Source organism: Osmerus eperlanus, chromosome 1 (genome assembly GCF_963692335.1).
Source record: "Osmerus eperlanus chromosome 1, fOsmEpe2.1, whole genome shotgun sequence".
NCBI lineage: Eukaryota > Metazoa > Chordata > Actinopteri > Osmeriformes > Osmeridae > Osmerus > Osmerus eperlanus.
This window is the reverse complement of record NC_085018.1, coordinates 22,979,965-22,999,623: the sequence shown is the minus strand read 5'-3', so window position 1 is coordinate 22,999,623 and position 19,659 is coordinate 22,979,965. Positions and strand designations below refer to the sequence as shown.

At 46.9% G+C, this 19,659-nt stretch overlaps 1 protein-coding gene across 1 annotated transcript in view; it reads right to left on the bottom strand.

Annotated features, from left to right (window-relative positions):
- Positions 1–19,659, bottom strand: part of LOC134019210 (dedicator of cytokinesis protein 3-like) — an 87,885-nt gene that overhangs the window by 37,810 nt on the left and 30,416 nt on the right. The window contains exons 2-5 of the mRNA XM_062459904.1: positions 19,262–19,345; positions 17,426–17,466; positions 10,352–10,407; positions 5,543–5,639 (exon numbers count right to left, since the gene is read on the bottom strand). Coding sequence (XP_062315888.1) covers positions 5,543–5,639; positions 10,352–10,407; positions 17,426–17,466; positions 19,262–19,345 — 278 coding nt within the window. The remainder of the gene's footprint in view (positions 1–5,542; positions 5,640–10,351; positions 10,408–17,425; positions 17,467–19,261; positions 19,346–19,659) is intronic.

Below are 19,659 nucleotides of genomic sequence, written 5' to 3'. Positions count from 1 at the left end.
AGGGAGAGTAACGGAAGAGGACAGAGAGCATGCTTATCTCTCTCTCTCTCTCTCTCTCTCTCTCTCTCTCTGTCTCTGTCTCTGTCTCTGTCTCTGTCTCTGTCTCTGTCTCTGTCTCTGTCTCTGTCTCTGTCTCTCTCTCTCTCTCTCTCTCTCTCTCTCTCTCTCTCTCTCTCTCTCTCTCTCTCTCTCTCTCTCTCTCTCTCTCTCTCTCTCACAAACAGCGTCAACTCAGTCTAGATTTGACCAACATGTTCCCGTCCAAAAACACAGACATCTGAAAAGCTCTATGAGACCAGCACACACCCTAAACCACAAACCCTCCACAAAAACCACCTCACCAAAACACCCGTGAGTCTGGCTCAGGTGTGGTGGAGAACCGACATGGTCTGACACAGCGGGGACGGAACACACTAATGTTTTCACACGTGTGTGTGTGTGTGTCCATGCAGGTTTGTGTTAAAAAACCATCAGTGCAAATAAAACCTCGCACTTGAGAGTGTGCTTGGTCCCGCGGCACACTGTCAGAGTGTATGCTTGTACGGTGCCTGTACGTGTGTGTGTGTGTGTGTGTGTGTGTGTGTGTACAGTAAGGATGCCGCGGGGAAGATGAGAGTGGAGGAGTTGACAAGCCATCCACACGTGCGTCAGTAACATCCATTTCCACTCCGACAGTCTACAGACTGTTGGAGTGTCTTAGGAAACTATCCTGCTGACTGCACATCACCAAACCGAAACCCCCCCCACCCTAGAACCACCATAATATCTGTCTCCCCCCCCATCATCATCATCCCCATTATCCTCATCTTCATCGTCGCCACCATAATCAGGATCATCCGATCATGCCACTGCCAGTGGCACACCTGGTCAAATCAAGCGCACGTCCGCAGCGGGGGCGTGCGAGGCGCTGTGACCCAGTTGTGATTCCCAGAGAGCGGCCAGGCCAGACCGAGCCCTCTGACACGGTGCACTGGTTCTGTTCATTAGTCACAGGCCAGCAGCAACTCCCTGAGGTCGGCGTAAATAATAACTGAATGAGGCCAGTGAGGTGTGGAAAACCAATGTGTGTGTGTGTGTTTGAACGTTTAAGTATGTGTGTGTGTGTGAGCATGTAATGGTGTGTGTGTTTGAGCGTTTAAGTGTGCGTGAGCATGTAATAGTGTCTCTGTGTGTGTAAGTATGTAGGTTTGCGTGAGCGTGTGTGTGAGAGCGTGTGTGTGAGAGCGTGTGTGTGAGAGCGTGTGTGTGAGAGCGTGTGTGAGAGAGCGTGTGTGAGAGAGTGTGTGAGAGAGCGTGTGTGAGAGTGTGTGTGAGAGAGCGTGTGTGAGAGCGCGTGTGTGAGAGTGTGTGTGTGAGAGTGTGTGTGTGAGAGCGCGTGTGTGAGAGCGTGTGTGTGAGAGTGTGTGTGTGAGAGCGTGTGTGTGAGAGCGTGTGTGTGAGAGCGTGTGTGACCGCTCTGTGACCGAGGCTAAAACATCGCTACTGGCAGTGAGGATGTGTTATCTGGGATCTGAGACCTCCACTACCGTCCTCACACACACACACACACACACACACACACACACACATGGTATGTCCAAGGTAGACATGCCTCTAGTCTTTATATAAAGTCACGCAGATTCATACAGAGCACATCGTGCTGTACACATCACACAGTGTGTTGCTCTCATCCTCCAGCATCTGTCCCCATCAACATTTAAACAGAAGACTAAACCACAGCTGTCATTAGCCATTAACCTTTTCATGTTCCTGTTAAATTTGCCTGAAAACGCCTAAACAGCATACCCAAAGTAAATTGGAAGCTGTTCTTGAACCATTTGGAGTACATGCATGTAAATGATCTCTTTTGAAAGCTGACACTCTGAAGTTATGTCCCCTGTTGTCAGGACCCCTGTCAGTCCTTCTAGTGTTGAGTAATAGAAGCTTGAACACAAGGAAAGTGAAAATTTCTATTTCCGCCTAGATTTTGTTTTGAAAACAGAGGCCTGAATAGGCCTAGAGGTGGTAGGTATTATCTGGAAGACTAAATTGGACCACAGGTTGAAGCCTTACCCAATTAAAATCAAAAGTCAAACATAATACCACAATATATTCATATTTGACACATGTTTTTATAAGAGTACATCCAGGAATTTTCTAAAAGGGTCTTTTGGAGACTCCAAAATGACCCTTTGTAACCAAGGTCAAGGTCAAATAAAAAGGTATTATTTTTCATAATTGTTATCTCTAATGAAAGGTGGTACTTAGAACTATCATATATAATAGCTAAATCCCTAATTAGTAATACTGAAACACAAAAACTGAAGCATGAACACATTGGAGTGCTTTATCTGATTCCAAGGATTGGCGCACAAAGAACACTGATTCTGTCAACCATATTGCGCAATCGACTGTTATTTTGAAGGCTCCACAGACGCATACAAATGAGGTATTGGCATTTTCAGCTAGCTGTCAGCTACAAGGCTAACGAGCTAATTTCAGAGCCAGTCGAAGCCAGTTCGAGAAATTTGTTTAGAACGAGTGTGGGGGGGGGGGGCGGGGGGGGGGGCAGGACGCACAGACCTAGTTGGCTTTAGAGGGCTGTCAACGGGGCATGGAAGCTCCTATTGGGTCGAACAAGGTGTCAATCAAAAGGGGAGGGTTCAACGGACATTTTGAGACCTTCATTTTGTAATACTCCGTTGATAAATCTGAGAAAATAACACTTTTATGTGAACAAGTTGTTTCTTCCGTCGGCTAACTTGCATAATGAAACAAAGGATAATGGCTATTCATGAACGTAAAACATTGTATTTGGACGAATTACTTTACATGGTTAGATACTTTGAACCCTTGGGACTTACGCAGATCAAGTTTTGATGGCATGATTTGCACACCTGGACCTATTTGAACAACTTAGGGTGAGTACAACTTTTTTCTTTGGCATTGTTGAAGGAATGTTCACCGGAAAAAGACGTTGACTTTGCTTGCTATTGCGACTTGATCTTGAATTGGTTTATTTCAATGGAAGCACAAGAATCGTAGCTTTCCAACGATGTATAACATGTGTAGCGTCTAAAAAATATATTTTTTAGAATTTAGTGCGTCGTAACTGAGGAAGGGGGAGGCAGCATTTTTGTCTCGCGAGCGAAACAGGAGCGTAAACAGGTTAAATCCATCTTTCTGGGAGAGATGGATGACAGTGATGGGGACAGAGAGAGGGAGAGATGGATGACAGTGATTGGGACAGAGAGAGGGAGAGATGGATGACAGTGATTGGGACAGAGAGAGGGAGAGATGGATGACAGTGATGGGGACAGAGAGAGAGGGAGAGATGGATGACAGTTGATTATGACAGAGAGAGGGAGAGATGGATGACAGTGATTGACAGAGAGAGGGAGAGATGGATGACAGTGATGGGGACAGAGGAGAGGGAGAGATGGATGACAGTGATTGGGACAGAGAGAGGGAGAGATGGATGACAGTGATGGGGACAGAGAGAGATGGATGACAGTGATGGGGACAGAGAGAGGGAGAGATGGATGACAGTGATTGGGACAGAGAGAGGGAGAGATGGATGACAGTGATGGGGGACAGAGAGAGATGGATGACAGTGATGGGGACAGAGAGAGGGAGAGATGGATGACAGTGATTGGGACAGAGAGAGGGAGAGAGATGGATGACAGTGATTGGGACAGAGAGAGGGAGAGAGATGGATGACAGTGATTGGGACAGAGAGAGGGAGAGATGGATGACAGTGATTGGGACAGAGAGAGGGAGAGAGATGGATGACAGTGATTGGGACAGAGAGAGGGAGAGAGATGGATGACAGTGATTGGGACAGAGAGAGGGAGAGAGATGGATGACAGTGATTGGGACAGAGAGAGGGAGAGAGATGGATGACAGTGATTGGGACAGAGAGAGGGAGAGAGATGGATGACAGTGATTGGGACAGAGAGAGGGAGAGAGATGGATGACAGTGATGGGGACAGAGAGAGGGAGAGAGATGGATGACAGTGATTGGGACAGAGAGAGGGAGAGAGATGGATGACAGTGATGGGGACAGAGAGAGGGAGAGAGATGGATGACAGGCCTGTGTGCCCTCCATCCACCTATCTAGGATCGAGCGGGCATGCTGTGTGTGTGAGAGATGATGTTGTCCTGTATAATACATTCTAGATCTAGCCACGTTCCAATCCAGCCTTGGTCAATCCCACAATCCCATAAACACAGTGGTCACCTAGAAGGTAAGCGATTTGGCGATAACACAGAAGGTAACACAGAGGATTCAGAGGTTCCACGGTGAAAGGGCCAGATAAGTCTTGATAGTGAGGGCTGAGAGACAAACACAAATGCAAACGTTGGGAGAATGTGTCAAAGTTCACAGGTCTCTCTAGTGCAGGAAGAGAATATGGTCGAGATGATTCCAGTAGAAGGATACTGAAACACACACACACACACACACACTGAGGTGTGGGACGATACTGAAACACACACACACACACACACACACACTGAGGTGTGGGACGATACTGAAACACACACACACACACACTGAGGTGTGGGACGATACTGAAACACACACACACACACTGAGGTGTGGGACGATACTGAAACACACACACACACACTGAGGTGTGGGACGATACTGAAACACACACACACAGACACACTGAGGTGTGGGACGATACTGAAAACACACACACACAGACACACTGAGGTGTGGGACGATACTGAAACACACACACACACTGAGGTGTTGGGACGATACTGAAACACACACACACACACTGAGGTGTGGGACGATACTGAAACACACACACACACACTGAGGTGTGGGACGATACTGAAACACACACACACACACTGAGGTGTGGGACGATACTGAAACACACACACACACACTGAGGTGTGGGACGATACTGAAACACACACACACAGACACACTGAGGTGTGGGACGATACTGAAACACACACACACAGACACACTGAGGTGTGGGACGATACTGAAACACACACACACAGACACACTGAGGTGTGGGACGATACTGAAACACACACACACACTGAGGTGTGGGACGATACTGAAACACACACACACACACTGAGGTGTGGGACGATACTGAAACACACACACACACACTGAGGTGTGGGACGATACTGAAACACACACACACACACACACTGAGGTGTGGGACGATACTGAAACACACACACACACACACACTGAGGTGTGGGACGATACTGAAACACACACACACAGACACACTGAGGTGTGGGACGATACTGAAACACACACACACAGACACACTGAGGTGTGGGACGATACTGAAACACACACACACACACTGAGGTGTGGGACGATACTGAAACACACACACACACACACTGAGGTGTGGGACGATACTGAAACACACACACACACACTGAGGTGTGGGACGATACTGAAACACACACACACACACTGAGGTGTGGGACGATACTGAAACACACACACACACACTGAGGTGTGGGACGATACTGAAACACACACACTCCTAGGTGAGGGACGGCAGGTACTCACCACGTAGAGTTGCTTCCAGAGCAAAGCCCACTCCTGCAGCGTCGACGTGACCTCCGTCACAATGGCGTCTTCCAGCGGCACCACTGTTTCATACTGCCTGCACACACACACACACACACACACACACACACACACACACACACACACACGGTTACTGTTTTATACTGCCTGCACACACACACACACACACGGTTACTGTTTTATACTGCCTGCACACACACACAAACACTCACATTCAATGGTTCTCACACATTCAATGGTTCTCACCATTGAATGTAAAAAAAACCTGACAAAGCACACACGTACTGTCTCACATTCACACCATTAACAAACAGTGACAACAAAACTTGAGGGACACATTGTTCTGAGTCATACTGCTTTAAGGCTAAGTATGTGTGTGAATTAGTGAGTGTGTGCGCGCACGTGTTACGTTACAAACATTACGCTTGACATTCTCTTCCAGTCAAAACCCAACTGACTTTTTCCTGATGACGAATTCTCTAATCATTCAGCAGCCAGATGGTTCAAAAACTGTTTTCCACAGAGATGGGCTTTTGCAGGCTCGCAATCTGCAGGCAGCCCCTCATCTCTACTCCCTGCAGCCCCCAGCCCCAACACTCATCTCTACTCCCTGCAGGCCTCCACAACCAAGTTCCAGCCCCACCCTCCAAAACACTAGTTCTAGTCCCAGCCCAGTAACAGCCCCAGTATCAGCCCCAGGCCTCCCTTGCCCATACCCTAGCTCCAGCCCTGGCTCTAGTCCAGACCCAGTGCTCTCGCAGTGGTAACTGCATCCTGTGGTTATCAGCAAGGAGGATGTTCACTATGTGTTTTCAGTCTTCTAGTTTATGAGACATATTTCTCTCTCTCTCCCCATCCCTCTCTCTCTCTCTTTCTCTTTTCTTTACTACTATAACTAATCATTTAAACCCAGCCCCCTAACATCTCCCACACAATGAGATTACCCCCTCGTTTCAGCCGAGGCCTAGTGCCCAGAACCCTCTGATTCCACACACATTAGTTCTACTTGGTTCTCTCTCTCTCCCTCTCTCCCTTCTCTCTCTCTCTCTCTCTCTTTCTCTCTCTCTCTCTCTCCTCTCTCTCTCTCTCTCTCTCTCTCTCTCTCTCCTCTCTCTCTCTCTCTCTCTCCCTCTCTCTCTCTCTCTCCTCTCTCTCTCCTCCTCTCTCTCTCTCTCTCCTCTCTCTCTCTCTCTCTCTCTCTCTCTCTCCCTCTCCCTCTCTCTCTCTCTCTCTCTCCCCTCCCTCTCTCCCTCTCTCTCTCTCTTGTCTCTTTCCACCTCAGCATTATAATTGCCCCCCCCCCTCATCTCCCCACGGTCTTATAGACTCTTTCTCTCCATCTATCTGAGTCCTCACCTCCTCCCGATCTCCCCTGATTCTCCTCCTGCAAACACTTCCTGTTGTCCTTCTCTCATCTTCTATGTAGATTGATCTTATCAGGCATTCCTGGTTGGGCTCCACAAGGCTTTGTTAAACACAAGCTTGTGAGGAAGCTTTCAAGGTTGTTCCATAGTAAACAGTAGCAAGGTTTTCATTAAATACAAATCTAATAACTTTTCCTGTGGTAAACTTTTAAAAAAAAAATTTTTCATGATGCTTTTACATTTAGTCATTTAGCAGACGCTCTTATCCAGAGCGACTTACAGTAAGTACAGGGACATTCCCCCCGAGGCAAGTAGCGTGAAGTGCCTTGCCCAAGGACACACAACCGGGAATCGACCCGGTAACCTTCAGATTACTAGCCCGACTCCCCAACCGCTCAGCCACCTAACTCCCTTTTAAAATGTAATGTTCAGCATATGGCAATACTTCGGTGTGTTCATTTCTCCTATAGAAGTGTAGAAACTATATACAAAGACTGTCAGTGTGTGTGCGTGTGTGTCAGACTGACTGACACTAAATATCAGTGACTGTAAAAGTATATATAGAGAGAGAAGCCTGCAGGACATGATTCTTCTACAATACAACAGGTATTCAGACACACACACACACACAATCACAGCACATCACTGTCTATCTCAGTTGACAGGCCTCCAGCAAAACCAGAGGTCATAAAGTATGGAGGTTGAACACAGGAGGTCGAACACAGGAGGTCTTGGTGTTTTGAGGTCATATTAATGCAGGTGTATGATACATCAGAAAGTCACCTATCTCCGAGGGCGCTAGGAACCACTACCGGAAAACAGCCTTAACCTGGGCCCCAGATAATATGTTATTTTTCCTCAAATGAAAAAGGCCATATCAATCTCATTGATTACTAAAAGGGGTGATTTGCCTCACTTCAATTACCGAATTGGTATTGAAATTCTAAACAGACCAGAGTAATTGATATGGACGTGATCGCAGCGACGATGGCCAGAGATATGTAGGTCCCAAGCCACTGGAGACTAGCCTCTTCAGGAAGATGGAGACATAATCTGCAATAAATCCATCATCTGTTATAAATGTAATTAATCTGTAGCCTAGTGTTCTATCTATGGGTCTTGGTTGGTCGGTTGGATGTCTCAAGGGAGATTAGTAGAAGCACATACTCATGTTTAAAAAGACTCTGGTAAAAGTTGGAGTACTGACTACACTTTTTACTTCACTCAAGTTACAGTAAAGAAGTATTGGCTCTGACATATACTTACGTAAGTAAGTATATGTCAGAGTAAGTATAAGTATAAGTTTTTTTACCTTTAAAAACCTTTTTTCTAAACTTTTTTCACACACAGAAAGGAGATATTTTTTTACTTTTTTAATTCATTATTCTTTTTGTTGCCTCCTGCCTTGCTCCATGGTAGCTTCATAGAGTATCTTACATTTGTTGTGCGTGACAGGCAGGAAATTAAAAAAGGCGCCACCAAATACAGATTCAAACTAAAGGAACGAGTCTGGCTTGAAATATAATAAGTAGAAAGTACTGACATTTACATTACATTTACATTTAGTCATTTAGCAGACGCTCTTATCCAGAGCGACTTACAGTAAGTACAGGGACATTCCCCCCGAGGCAAGTAGGGTGAAGTGCCTTGCCCAAGGACACAACGTCATTTTTTGGCACAGCCGGGAATCGAACTGGCAACCTTTTGATTACTAGCCCGATTCCCTAACCGTTCAGCCACCTGACTCCCACATTTGTGTGAAATAAAAGTAAAAGTGAAAGTAAAAGGTTGTCAGAAAAATTTACGTAGTGACGTAAGGAGGGGGGGGGGGGGTACTGGTGATGTTTTCTGATTGGCATTTAACTATAATCTAAAACTACTAAAACTATAATCTCTGCTAAATGCATAAATGTAAAATGTAAAATCTCAAACAAGATTAAAAAAATTATAAGAGGCTCAAAACTAATCACAAACTGAAAAGTCACTGGATGTCAAAGCAGATCTTGCTAGAGAACCTTGCTAGTACAAACGCTTAAAAAAGATTTGGACAAACACTCCAATTAGTAACAGAACATTCTGCTGGGCAAATGAGTCAGTGGGGATGATTATAACTACAAGAACGACAGTATGACGCTGCCTGGGAGTCCTGACCCAACACCCCTGTGAAAGTGTACGGTGAACGAAAAACAATCTGAGATCCCCTCATTAACTGCATCGATGCATGGCTGGAGAAATGCTAACACGAACAGGCTTTACAAAAGTACATTTATAAATACGATACATAACTAGGTCTGGGACTGAGTTTGAGTTTTGCTCAGGTGACGATGATTTCGCTGGCGTGGATGGACTCAGGGGAGATGTGAAGGAGAAGACTGCAGGGACAATGTTCACTCAACCAGCAGCTTCAGCTGAGTCACTGGCTGGTCTGTCTTCCTCCCTCCTCATCCTGTGACACTCAACCTTAAACTATTCCTTCTTCTATCTGCTTCCATCCCTGCCTCCTTGCCTCCCTGCCTCCTCACCCTCCTCCACACGTTGAAGAGAACGACCCAGCTGCCTTTTACTTTCGCTTCTTTGACAAACGCCTAATGGAGAATGGAGGGACGAGCTATCTTCTTAAGTTACTGCTATTCTGAGAATAATACACACACAGACAAGCGCACATTAATTTATACACACACACACACACCAGTATGAAATCCCCTCGGTATGAATATTTGCTGACCCACACATCCGTTCTGTAGTAATTCCATCCTAGGAGAACAGGCACCAGTACTCCAGAAATAATTATTCCAACTAAAGACACTGTCTCCCCTCCATGCCTTCCAGGCATACTTAAAACAGTAAAGGATTGTAATTCCAATTAATTTCCTTCTCCGTGCATTTAATTAAACGGGTAATGCAAATGAGAACACCCGGAACTTTGATTAATCAGAGCTAAAATGAAGGTTTCAACAACATCATGCAAATGCTTTAAATTATTGAACCTGGAATCCTATCAGATCACGGAAGCATAAATATTTTATTCAGGAATTACATTTACAAACGATTCTGTTGCTGATCTCAATAAAATTCTGAGAGAGAGAAACACTAAGTGAGAGAAAGAATGAGATTGCAGAGAGGCAGACTGAGGCAGACAGAGAGACAGACAGAGAGGCAGACAGAGAGGCAGACAGAGAGACAGACAGAGAGGCAGACAGAGACAGACAGAGAGACAGACAGAGAGACAGACAGAGAGGCAGACAGAGAGACAGACAGAGAGACAGACAGAGAGACAGACAGAGACAGACAGAGAGACAGACAGCGAGGCAGACAGACATACAGAAAGGCAGAAAGGCAGACAGACAGAGAGACAAACAGTGAGACAGACAGAAAGACAAACAGAGAGACAGTCAGAAAGACAAACAGAGAGACGGACACTCACCCTCGGTTGGTGACAACAGCCTTCCTCAGGTGCACATAGCTGACCGGGAAGATCCCCTGTGGAAACAGGAATGAGATCGTTCAATACAGCTGTCAGTGACTAGGTTTAAGTGGTAGGGTTAACTTTCACTATAGCTGTCAGGGTTTAACTGGTAGGGTTGACATTCACTCCAGCTGTCTGGGTTCAAACCCTGGACCAAAGCAGGAAAAGTGTAGTTGTTCATGTAGAACAGACATTTCTTGTTTTTTTTTCATAGTATGTTTGTACATTTAACATTTGAGCACGAGTCATACACACAAACACTCCCTTCCACACACTGTCTCTCTCTCTCCATGCTAGTCTCTAAGTCTTCAGTAGACTGTTAAACCTGAGACCACTAAGTGAGATGTATGAACAATATGTGTGTGTCTATTTTCATTACCAAACCACCTCAAGGTTGAGTAGACTCTTTCCCTGGTGAAAGGTACATTAAGCTGAATAATGAAAAGCCTCCATATGTCTCTGCTAATGGTGACTATGCTAGAATGTCAGAGTAGATTCATTTGCATGCTCTGGATTTGGTGGCAAGATTATGTACTATAGAAACTCTACGCAAGCAGGCCTACATACACGTGTATGTTGTGTGTGTGGACGTACACGAATGTGCGTATGCATGGATACACAAACACACACAAAGGCTATTTATTTTTTACATGAATACACACCATCTCAAAACCAAAGCACACTTATCCTGTAGAGTGCACAAACACATCAGGTTCAACTGAAGATGTATGGAGGAAGCTACATGTCACAAGTGCACTGGTCAATAATTCACCATCACTGAGGAATGGAGCGTGTAGACTTGGCAATCTTCATTGTACAAAATAGGTCAAACTGGATGTAGAATTTAGCCGCAATCGCTAACAATAACTGACTCGCTATTGGCTTTTAGCATCTTCTGACCGCTATACCGGATATGGGGTTGATCGGGAACTGATCTAACTGATCTACGATTCCAATACTGGATCGGGGATTGATCAGAAACAGGTGAGTTTGCGCCAACACCAGCGTTAGCTAGCTGAGCTCGCTGACAGCTGTTAGCATCCTCTGACCTCATTTCTTCCTAGCGTTGGAGGAGGGCCATCTCCTGCTAAACTCCCAGCAGCCTGGTAGGAAGGTGTAACAAGGTAGGGGTTGTGGGGAGTCAGGTGGCTGAGCGGTTATGGAATCGGGCTAGTAATCTGAAGGTTGCCAGTTCGATTACCGGCCGTGCCAAATTACGTTGTGTCCTTGGGCAAGGCACTTCACCCTACTTGCCTCGGGGGAATGTCCCTGTACTTACTGTAAGTCGCTCTGGATAAGAGCGTCTGCTAAATAACTAAATGTAAATGTAAAAGATAAAGCCACCGTCTTAAGAGAGCAGGAGGAATCCGCCTGCACTATAGAGGATGATTTTTAAAATGTATGTAGATCGAGCACAGATTGTATGTGTGTGTGTGTGTGTCTGGGTTTAGCATGCGTGTGTGTGTATCTGTTTGGCGTGTGTGTGTGTGTGTGTGTGTGTGTGCATTTAAGCAGAATGTCTAAGTCTTCATGCTCCAACCGCAGTTACATCAGTGCTGTGGTTGTGTCACCCAGGGCTAGCTCTGGGCAGGCAGGTGAATCTCCCTAGTCTAAAGCTGCACTGACGTGTGTGCGTGTGTGCTTGTGGTGTGTGTGTGTGTGTGTCTGATAGTGTGTTTGTGTTTGAGGGTGCAGCAGGGACAAGATTTCTTGTTAATTTTGCTGCAAGCAGTCCAGCCCTTGCTCATCTGAAAAGGTCAGTGAGAAATAGAGAGAACAGAAATAGAGACCGACAAAGATAGAGACAGAAAGACACTGAAGAGAGAGAGAGGGAGAAAGAGAGAGAGAGAGAGAGAGACTGAAGAGAGAGAGAGAGAGAGAGAGACACTGAAGAGAGAGAGAGAGAGAGAGAGACTGAAGAGAGAGAGAGAGACTGAAGAGAGAGAGACTGAAGAGAGAGAGACTGAAGAGAGAGAGAGAGAGAGAGAGAGAGAGAGAGAGAGAGAGAGAGAGAGAATACTATGACAGAGAAAGGGAGAGAGAGAAACGGGTGGAAGTCCAAGTACAGTAAATCCATTTGCCCTTTTCCCGTTTCAAACAGTTATAATTTTGATGGGCCTGGAAAACACTTGGATCCCTAGCTTGCGTTTGCCTGTGTCTCTGTTTCAAACTGATGTACACAGTGCTGCTTGAAGGGTCTGGTACTGGAAGTTCATGTATACATCTACCTCATAAGCTGTGAGCGGTCTGACAGGTAAAGCCTTGAGGGATCTTCCTGCTCCAACTGCTGCCAGGTTGAGAAACACCACTTTATTATCTAGGTTTTATTTTATTTTCTCTCTTCCTCTCTCATCACTGTGGTTTCACATGTGCAGGTCGACCCAAAACTTCAATGATCCATCACAGTCTTGTTCACATTTACATTACATTTTACATTTAGTCATTTAGCAGACGCTCTTATCCAGAGCGACTTACAGTAAGTACATTCCGGGACATTCCCCCGAGGCAAGCAGGGTGAAGTGCCTTGCCCAAGGACACAACGTCAGTTGGCATGACCGGGAATTGAACTGGCAACCTTCGGATTACTAGCCCGATTCCCTCACCGCTCAGCCACCTGACTCCCTTCACCATGGAGTTCAGGAGTTAAGCTAAAAAAAATCAACACCACAATTTTGAAACGATATTCATTCAGCGGTCATTTCATTCAAAGCAACATAAAGGGGTGACTTCGAACCCTGCCACCTCTTGATCTATTGTCAAATGCTCTACCACTGTGCTATCCCCCTCCCAAAAGTGATGAAAGAAGATCAGTGATGCCCCTGGACTTCTCCCTACCTACCGGGTTAACTAAGTACACCAATCTATACATTCAGTCAGCAGACTGAAATATTGGTTTTAGATGTATGGAACTCACCTTCAGAAAGTCTAATCTCTGCCCAGTAATACATGAGATTTACATGATCTGTGAGTCCTCACAGCATTCAGCTGAGCCTTCGAAACTAGGACACAGGAGAGCCCATTACATGACTCAGCAAACTCCCATCAGCTTCCACTTTAAGGAACCCCGCTGAGGAGAGGAAGAGGAGGATTTGAACAATGATGAAAATCACCCAGGAGGATTAAGTTCTAGAATCAATACAGGATTTCTGGAAGAGTTACCGGAGATACTTAGAAACCGAGAATGTTCAGTCTAGCGATGATGTGACTGTGTTTGTACCAAGCTGGTTATGTACTGTTTAGATAGGAGGTTATCTGAGGAACTGAGCGTGACGCCAGGGGAACTGCAGAGTGGTGAATCAGAGACACGAACGGCTGCGTTATCTTGCCGAGCTAAAGCCGCCAATATACTGTAGGCAGGCTTAAGTTGACTTGCGGTACACAAATCTGTGTTTGAACCCCTAAGACCACCGACCCTCATGTGAGTAAATGTAAACCTTGGCATGTAACACGCTACAACCCTGGACGAGGACCAAGAACTCTGAGGGATGTTTCCTTCTCATGCAGTCTCCTGCTCCCAACGGAGGAAAACAGGAAAGCCTAATTGCAACATTCGAGAACGAACAAATGTGAAGCCTATAATTTAGGGAAAAGGGTTTTGTTCGTGGTACAGTTTCCAGGAGAGGACTGGTGATTATGTTGCCGTGGCGCTGCAGCAGTTCTGTCTGTCAGACTTTGTCAGTTGAAAGGCCAGGCTCGTTTGCTTTTGTATGGACGAGAGAATGCGCCCATCACTCACTCGTCAATCAAATCTTTTGCAAGCAGTAGGGATCGAACCATTGTCTTCAGCATGCCAAACCAAGGTATTAACCAAGGTAACGTTAGACCAAAACGGTATCCTCGAGGTGTTTTTCTTGAAGTACTGTTCTATAAATGTTCCAACCATAAATACTGACCATACATCACATACCATAACCCTAACCATAAACCACAACCGTGACCGTAGCCTAACCCTAGCCATGTACCTAACCATGGCCATAACCCTAACCAGAAACCGTAACCATAACCCTACCCCTGGCCATAACCATAACCAGAAACCACACATTTACAGTGTGGCCTTAAACAGCCAAGCCCCATTAACCTTTCCACGTTTAACACTAGGTAAACGGTTCAAACGGTCTGAATGCTACATGATAACATAACCATAGCGAGGGCCTGTATTGTTCCCTGCCTCCCTGCGGCGGAGACCCAGGGGTGAGTTCCTCCGTGTGGCTCCCAGGAGGGCCGCGGCAGCCTCCCACCCCTCCACCGGATCCCTGCTGAAAGGAGGTTGAGACACGGGGACACAAAGGAGCTGCTGATGAAGAGGCAGTCACCCCGGCCGTGCAAGGGTACAAAGACACAAAGAGAGAGGAGGAAGAAAGGAGATGAAAGAAAGCAGGAGGGGGGTGGGGGGTGGGGAATAAGAATGAATCAGCGCACCTTCAAGATGAAGCGCAAGACCACATGCGCTGTCTGGGTGAGACACGTGCAGAATCACTCACTACCTCCATCTCTCCCTCCCTCTCTCTATCCTTCCTTCTCCTCCTCTCTCTCTCCCTCCATCCATCTCTCCCTCCCTCTCTCTATCCTTCCTTCTCCTCCTCTCTCTCTCCCTCCATCCAGCTCCCCTCCCTTCTTTCTGGGCTCCAGGCGTGCAGGCATGAACACGACTGAAACCAGGGAGGAGGGAGGGAGGACAACGATCTCTCTGTCTCTCCATCTCTCTTTCTCTCTTTCATAGGGGCCTTCCAGAAGAGGGTTTAGGATCAAATCTGCACCAATGCAAGATAAGATCTGACTCGTTGCTGTGTTAACAGCCTGTCCATAAGCCTCTCATAAAAATGTTTACAGTTCCTGGAAAAATCAATAGTTCTTTGCATGAGTGCAGCAGTATTGCTCCTAGCCTTTACCCAGGAGACAAGACAAGGTCTCCCACATGGAGAGTGCCTGAACCACGTCATAAAGATGCAAAACTGCAGGCATCGTTGACCCCTCTCTCCAGCCAGCCTGATAGCCAGAGGACAGTGTGGCAGCCTCGTGGCCGGGCTGCAGGAGCCAGCGAGGAGACCGTGGGAGTGGGACTGTGTTGAGGGTTAGAGATGTGACCAGCGTGGAGCAGCATGACTAAACGACTCTGTGACCATGGCTAATTCCCAGCTAGCTCCTCCCTGGGCTCCAATGATATGCCTGCTGCTGTCACTGTGTGCGTGTAGGTGTGTGTGGTGTTTTTGTGTGTGTGTGTGGGGGTGGTGTTTCTGTGTGTGTGTGTGTGTGTGTGTGTGGGCGGCATCTGTCTAGATTGTGTGTATGTATTTATAGAGCTTGTTTTCGTGCGTGTGTGTGTGTGTCCTTCACGCATGTGTGCATGTGTGTGTGGGCCTAAATCTGTTGACGACTCTGCCAGCACAGTCGCCTTCCAATGCAGATTGGTTCAGACTGGGCATGCAGGAGCAGGCTGGCAAGGTGGGCAGAGAGCGGCACGCAGACTGGCAAGGTGGGCATAGAAGAACAGGCTGGCTGGCAAGCAAGGTGGGCATGACCTAGCATGGCTGTGCAAGGTGTGTGGGTGTAAGGCTGGGCAGGCTGGCAGCATGGCAGGGTGAGTAGGTGGGTACAGAGGCAGGCTGCAGGGCAGGGAGAGGACAGACAGGCTGGAGGGCAGTTTGTGCCGTGGGAAGGTTGGCAAGGTGGCAGAATGCGAAGGTGGCGGGCAGTGCAGTCAAAGGACACTGTGGAACAGCAACTTTCAGTTACCTGCATGTGATCAGGTGACCCCCACCCCCCCCCCCCCCCTCCACACCCCAGACAGTAATCCAAGGGGTCGTCATCGCTCAACCCTAAGCTCACCCTCGCCAGCAGCAAGGATGAAACCAGCTGGTGGGTCGGATGACAGAATCCGCCTGCCTCCTCTCAGGTCCGATCCTGAGTTACTCAGTAAGGTCTGATACTGCGTATGACGTCTGAGATGTAGCCGAACAATGGACCACACCCAAACATCTACCATCAGGCCAAGAGGAGCATCCTCAAGGTCAGAGGGCAGCGTCGAGGCTGTCTCACAGAAGGCAACACAGACACAAATAACACCCACTAGAAGGAGAGGCCTCGGATTGGCCGGTCGTTCATCCACAACAGACCAGGGAATCTGTAAATGTCACCATCGGGGGGTTTTAAGCATCTTTACTAGGGGAAGATAGCCTCCAGCTGCATGTCCTCTGTCTCCCCCCGGTCTCCTGGAGACTTTGGTACCTGGGCTTAATGTTTAAAGGTCATGGGTAGGGCTAAAACTATCCAGCCATCCTCACTCGACTGAACTTTACGAAAATAAAAAGAGGAATTGTTTGGAAATGTCATTGGGGGAGTCGGAATCCTCAAAGTTATCAGAGGACTTGGAGCATGTTATTCACCTTGCTAATGTGATCTAAGAAGATAGAATATCAACACAGTTAAAACTTTGGGAGAGGAAGTGGGGGAGAGAGAGAGAGAGAGAGAGAGAGAGAGAGAGAGAGAGAGAGAGAGAGAGAGAGAGAGAGAGAGAGAGAGAGAGAGAGAGAGAGAGAGAGAGAGAGAGAGAGAGAGAGAGAGAGAGAGAGAAAAGACACTTCTACTTTTCTAAATCCCAGACCCACACAGTTTCTTTACTCGTCTACTCTCTCAGAGAGGCCTAAGGCAGACAAGAATAGTCCGGGCCCAGATTTAAGCTTAACAGAAAATCAATCTCATATGAATATGCGAAAACAATATTGAGGGAAAAATACTTAATCAGCGGTTCATTAATGATAAATGATGATGATGCACATTGAGCCTCAAATTTGTATTCCCCTGTTCCTCATCTATATGTAAATGTGCAACACTGCAGCAGATGTGTCCACACCAGTGGTTCTCCAACTTCACCAGTTAGTCCTCCTTGTAGAAAGGGAAAACACATCAGGCCTCCCTTTATAATGACACCCTCTTTTTCGTGGCAAAATGTAGAGACTACTTCACTGCATGCATTCCCATCCAACCCATCACCCCCACCCCTTCAACCCACCCCCAACTCCCCCACCGGTTTACCTTGATGGAGGGTTTCCTGGTGGAGAATCCTCTGTACCATCCTGGAAGAAAACAGAGGGGTGGGTGTTTTGGTTAATGCTTGGAGGAGAATTAAACCAGAGAAATACGAGGACCCTGCATAGCGATGCTCTACTCCGCGGAGGTTTGGATTCCCCAGCTCCTCATCTAGATGGAGATAAGTGGCAGTCTACGGCAGATGTGGCTAATCTAGAGTGTTGGAGGTTCTCTACAGTTGTAAATCCTATTATAGAAAATCGTCACCAATTAAACTAATGAATTTATTAGATTATCCTCTCCTTCCACAACAATGTGCAGCGAGAACACAGGCTTTAGCCTGGGGTTTTTTCACCTCTCCTATCAAAGACCCTGACAGAGTTGCTGATCGTGTGCTTATGTCTGGCTTTGTGTGTGTGTGTGTGTGTGTGTGTGTGCGTTTTGTGCATGTGTGTTTGTGTGGAATGTCCCAGCTGTCACATGGAGGGCAGGAAGGCATTGATTTCTGGTTGGATCCATTACATCTAGAAGGACTGTTAGGGCTGGGGTGGGAGAAGGGTGGCTGGGGTGGGGAGAGGGGGGCCGGGATGGGGAGAGGGGGGACGGGGTGGGGAGAGGGGGGATGGGGTGGGGAGAGGGGGGATGGGGTGGGGAGAGGGGGGATGGGGTGGGGAGAGGGGGGAGGGGGGGGAGAGGGGGGGAGGGGGGGGGGAGTCAAGGGAGCTGGCAGAGAATCGATCGATGAGTGCAGTGAACTGGCATCTCCCACTACCAGACAGGGCTGGTCACCTGCACAGATAAGTGTCTCACCAAGGTTACGAGCACATGGACGAGTGCTGTGTTTCTATGCTCCATCTCCCTAACCAGCCCCTCTGATCTGCACTGACAAGACACACAAGATGACAAACAGCAACATGCTTTCGGAGTGATGGAAGGCCACAGGTGCCTTGTAGAGGCTTGTTAAGAGTCAAGTGTGCCGTCAGAGGTCTTGTCACAGCAGGTGTGGGTTCAGGAACGAGCGTGGCCTCAAGCAGACAGGGAAGACGTGGCAGGAACTAATCCCAACCGAGGAAAGCTCAACTAGCAGCAAGGCGACTGGAGTACACAGAAGCTCAACTAGCAGCAAGGAGACTGGAGTACACAGAGACTCTGTAAACACGATTAGCTATGCTGTGTTTCTGTGTTTACACACTTCACTCAGTGATGAGTAGCACAACGGGAAAAACACACTGACATTGATCGCTCAAACTGGTGTGAAGAGAGATGGGGTGAGGACATTTTATTCACGTAGCTGATGCTGTTGTCCTCAGCGACTGTATAGAGCAGTGGTCTTCAACCCTGGTCCTCAGGGCCCACTGTCTTATGCATGTTTTAAATGTTTCCCTCTTCTAAAACACCTTATTCAAGTGAATGGGTAACGACCCATTCATTTGATTTAGGAATGTTCACTGCAAAAAGGTCTGCTAAAATACAAGAAATTAACACTAAATTTGAAGAGAAAATGACTTAATACTAGTGAAATGATCTTGCTGCATGGACAGATAATTTTACTCGACAACATATCTTAAAATAAGTTGGTTCCAGTCTAGAAATAAGTAGGCTTAAAAATATACCACAAATTTAAAAATAGATTTAAATCATTTTTGAAACAAGATAATAAATATAATATTTCCAGAACTAAGATTTTAAATATTTGGCAAGCAGAACAATTTGCAGTGTTGGGGCAGGGAAACATCTAAAACACACAGAACCAGGGTTGAAGATCACTGGTCTAGAGGAAGTGGAGCCTTCTAGAAGACCTTGTGAGTGCAGGTGTGGTGTCGGCTGGAGCGACAGACTCACCGTCACATTTCTCCAGGATCTGAACCATCTCCCCGACCTCCAGCGGGAGGCCTTGGGTCACCGAGCCTCGGAAGTTGCAAATCACTGGAGAGGAAGAGAGACAAACCAAGGGGTTAATAAACACCCAAAGGTGGAGACTGGCCTAGAGAGAGATGAGTGCAAAGGAATGATGTTCGAAAGAACAAATATCAACAGATTACAATGTGAACACCACTTTGTTCTAGTGGTAGGCTAGATGAATGGGATAGAAGGTTTCATAGGTTTGAGAGTCTCATCCCACATAAATCACTGAGCCACCTTTACAGCCTCTGACTGCATTCCCCATTAGTAAACAATGCTTTCAAAAAATGTTTATTTTGTCTGAAATTGTTTTTATTTTGTCTGTGAACTTGAGTCAT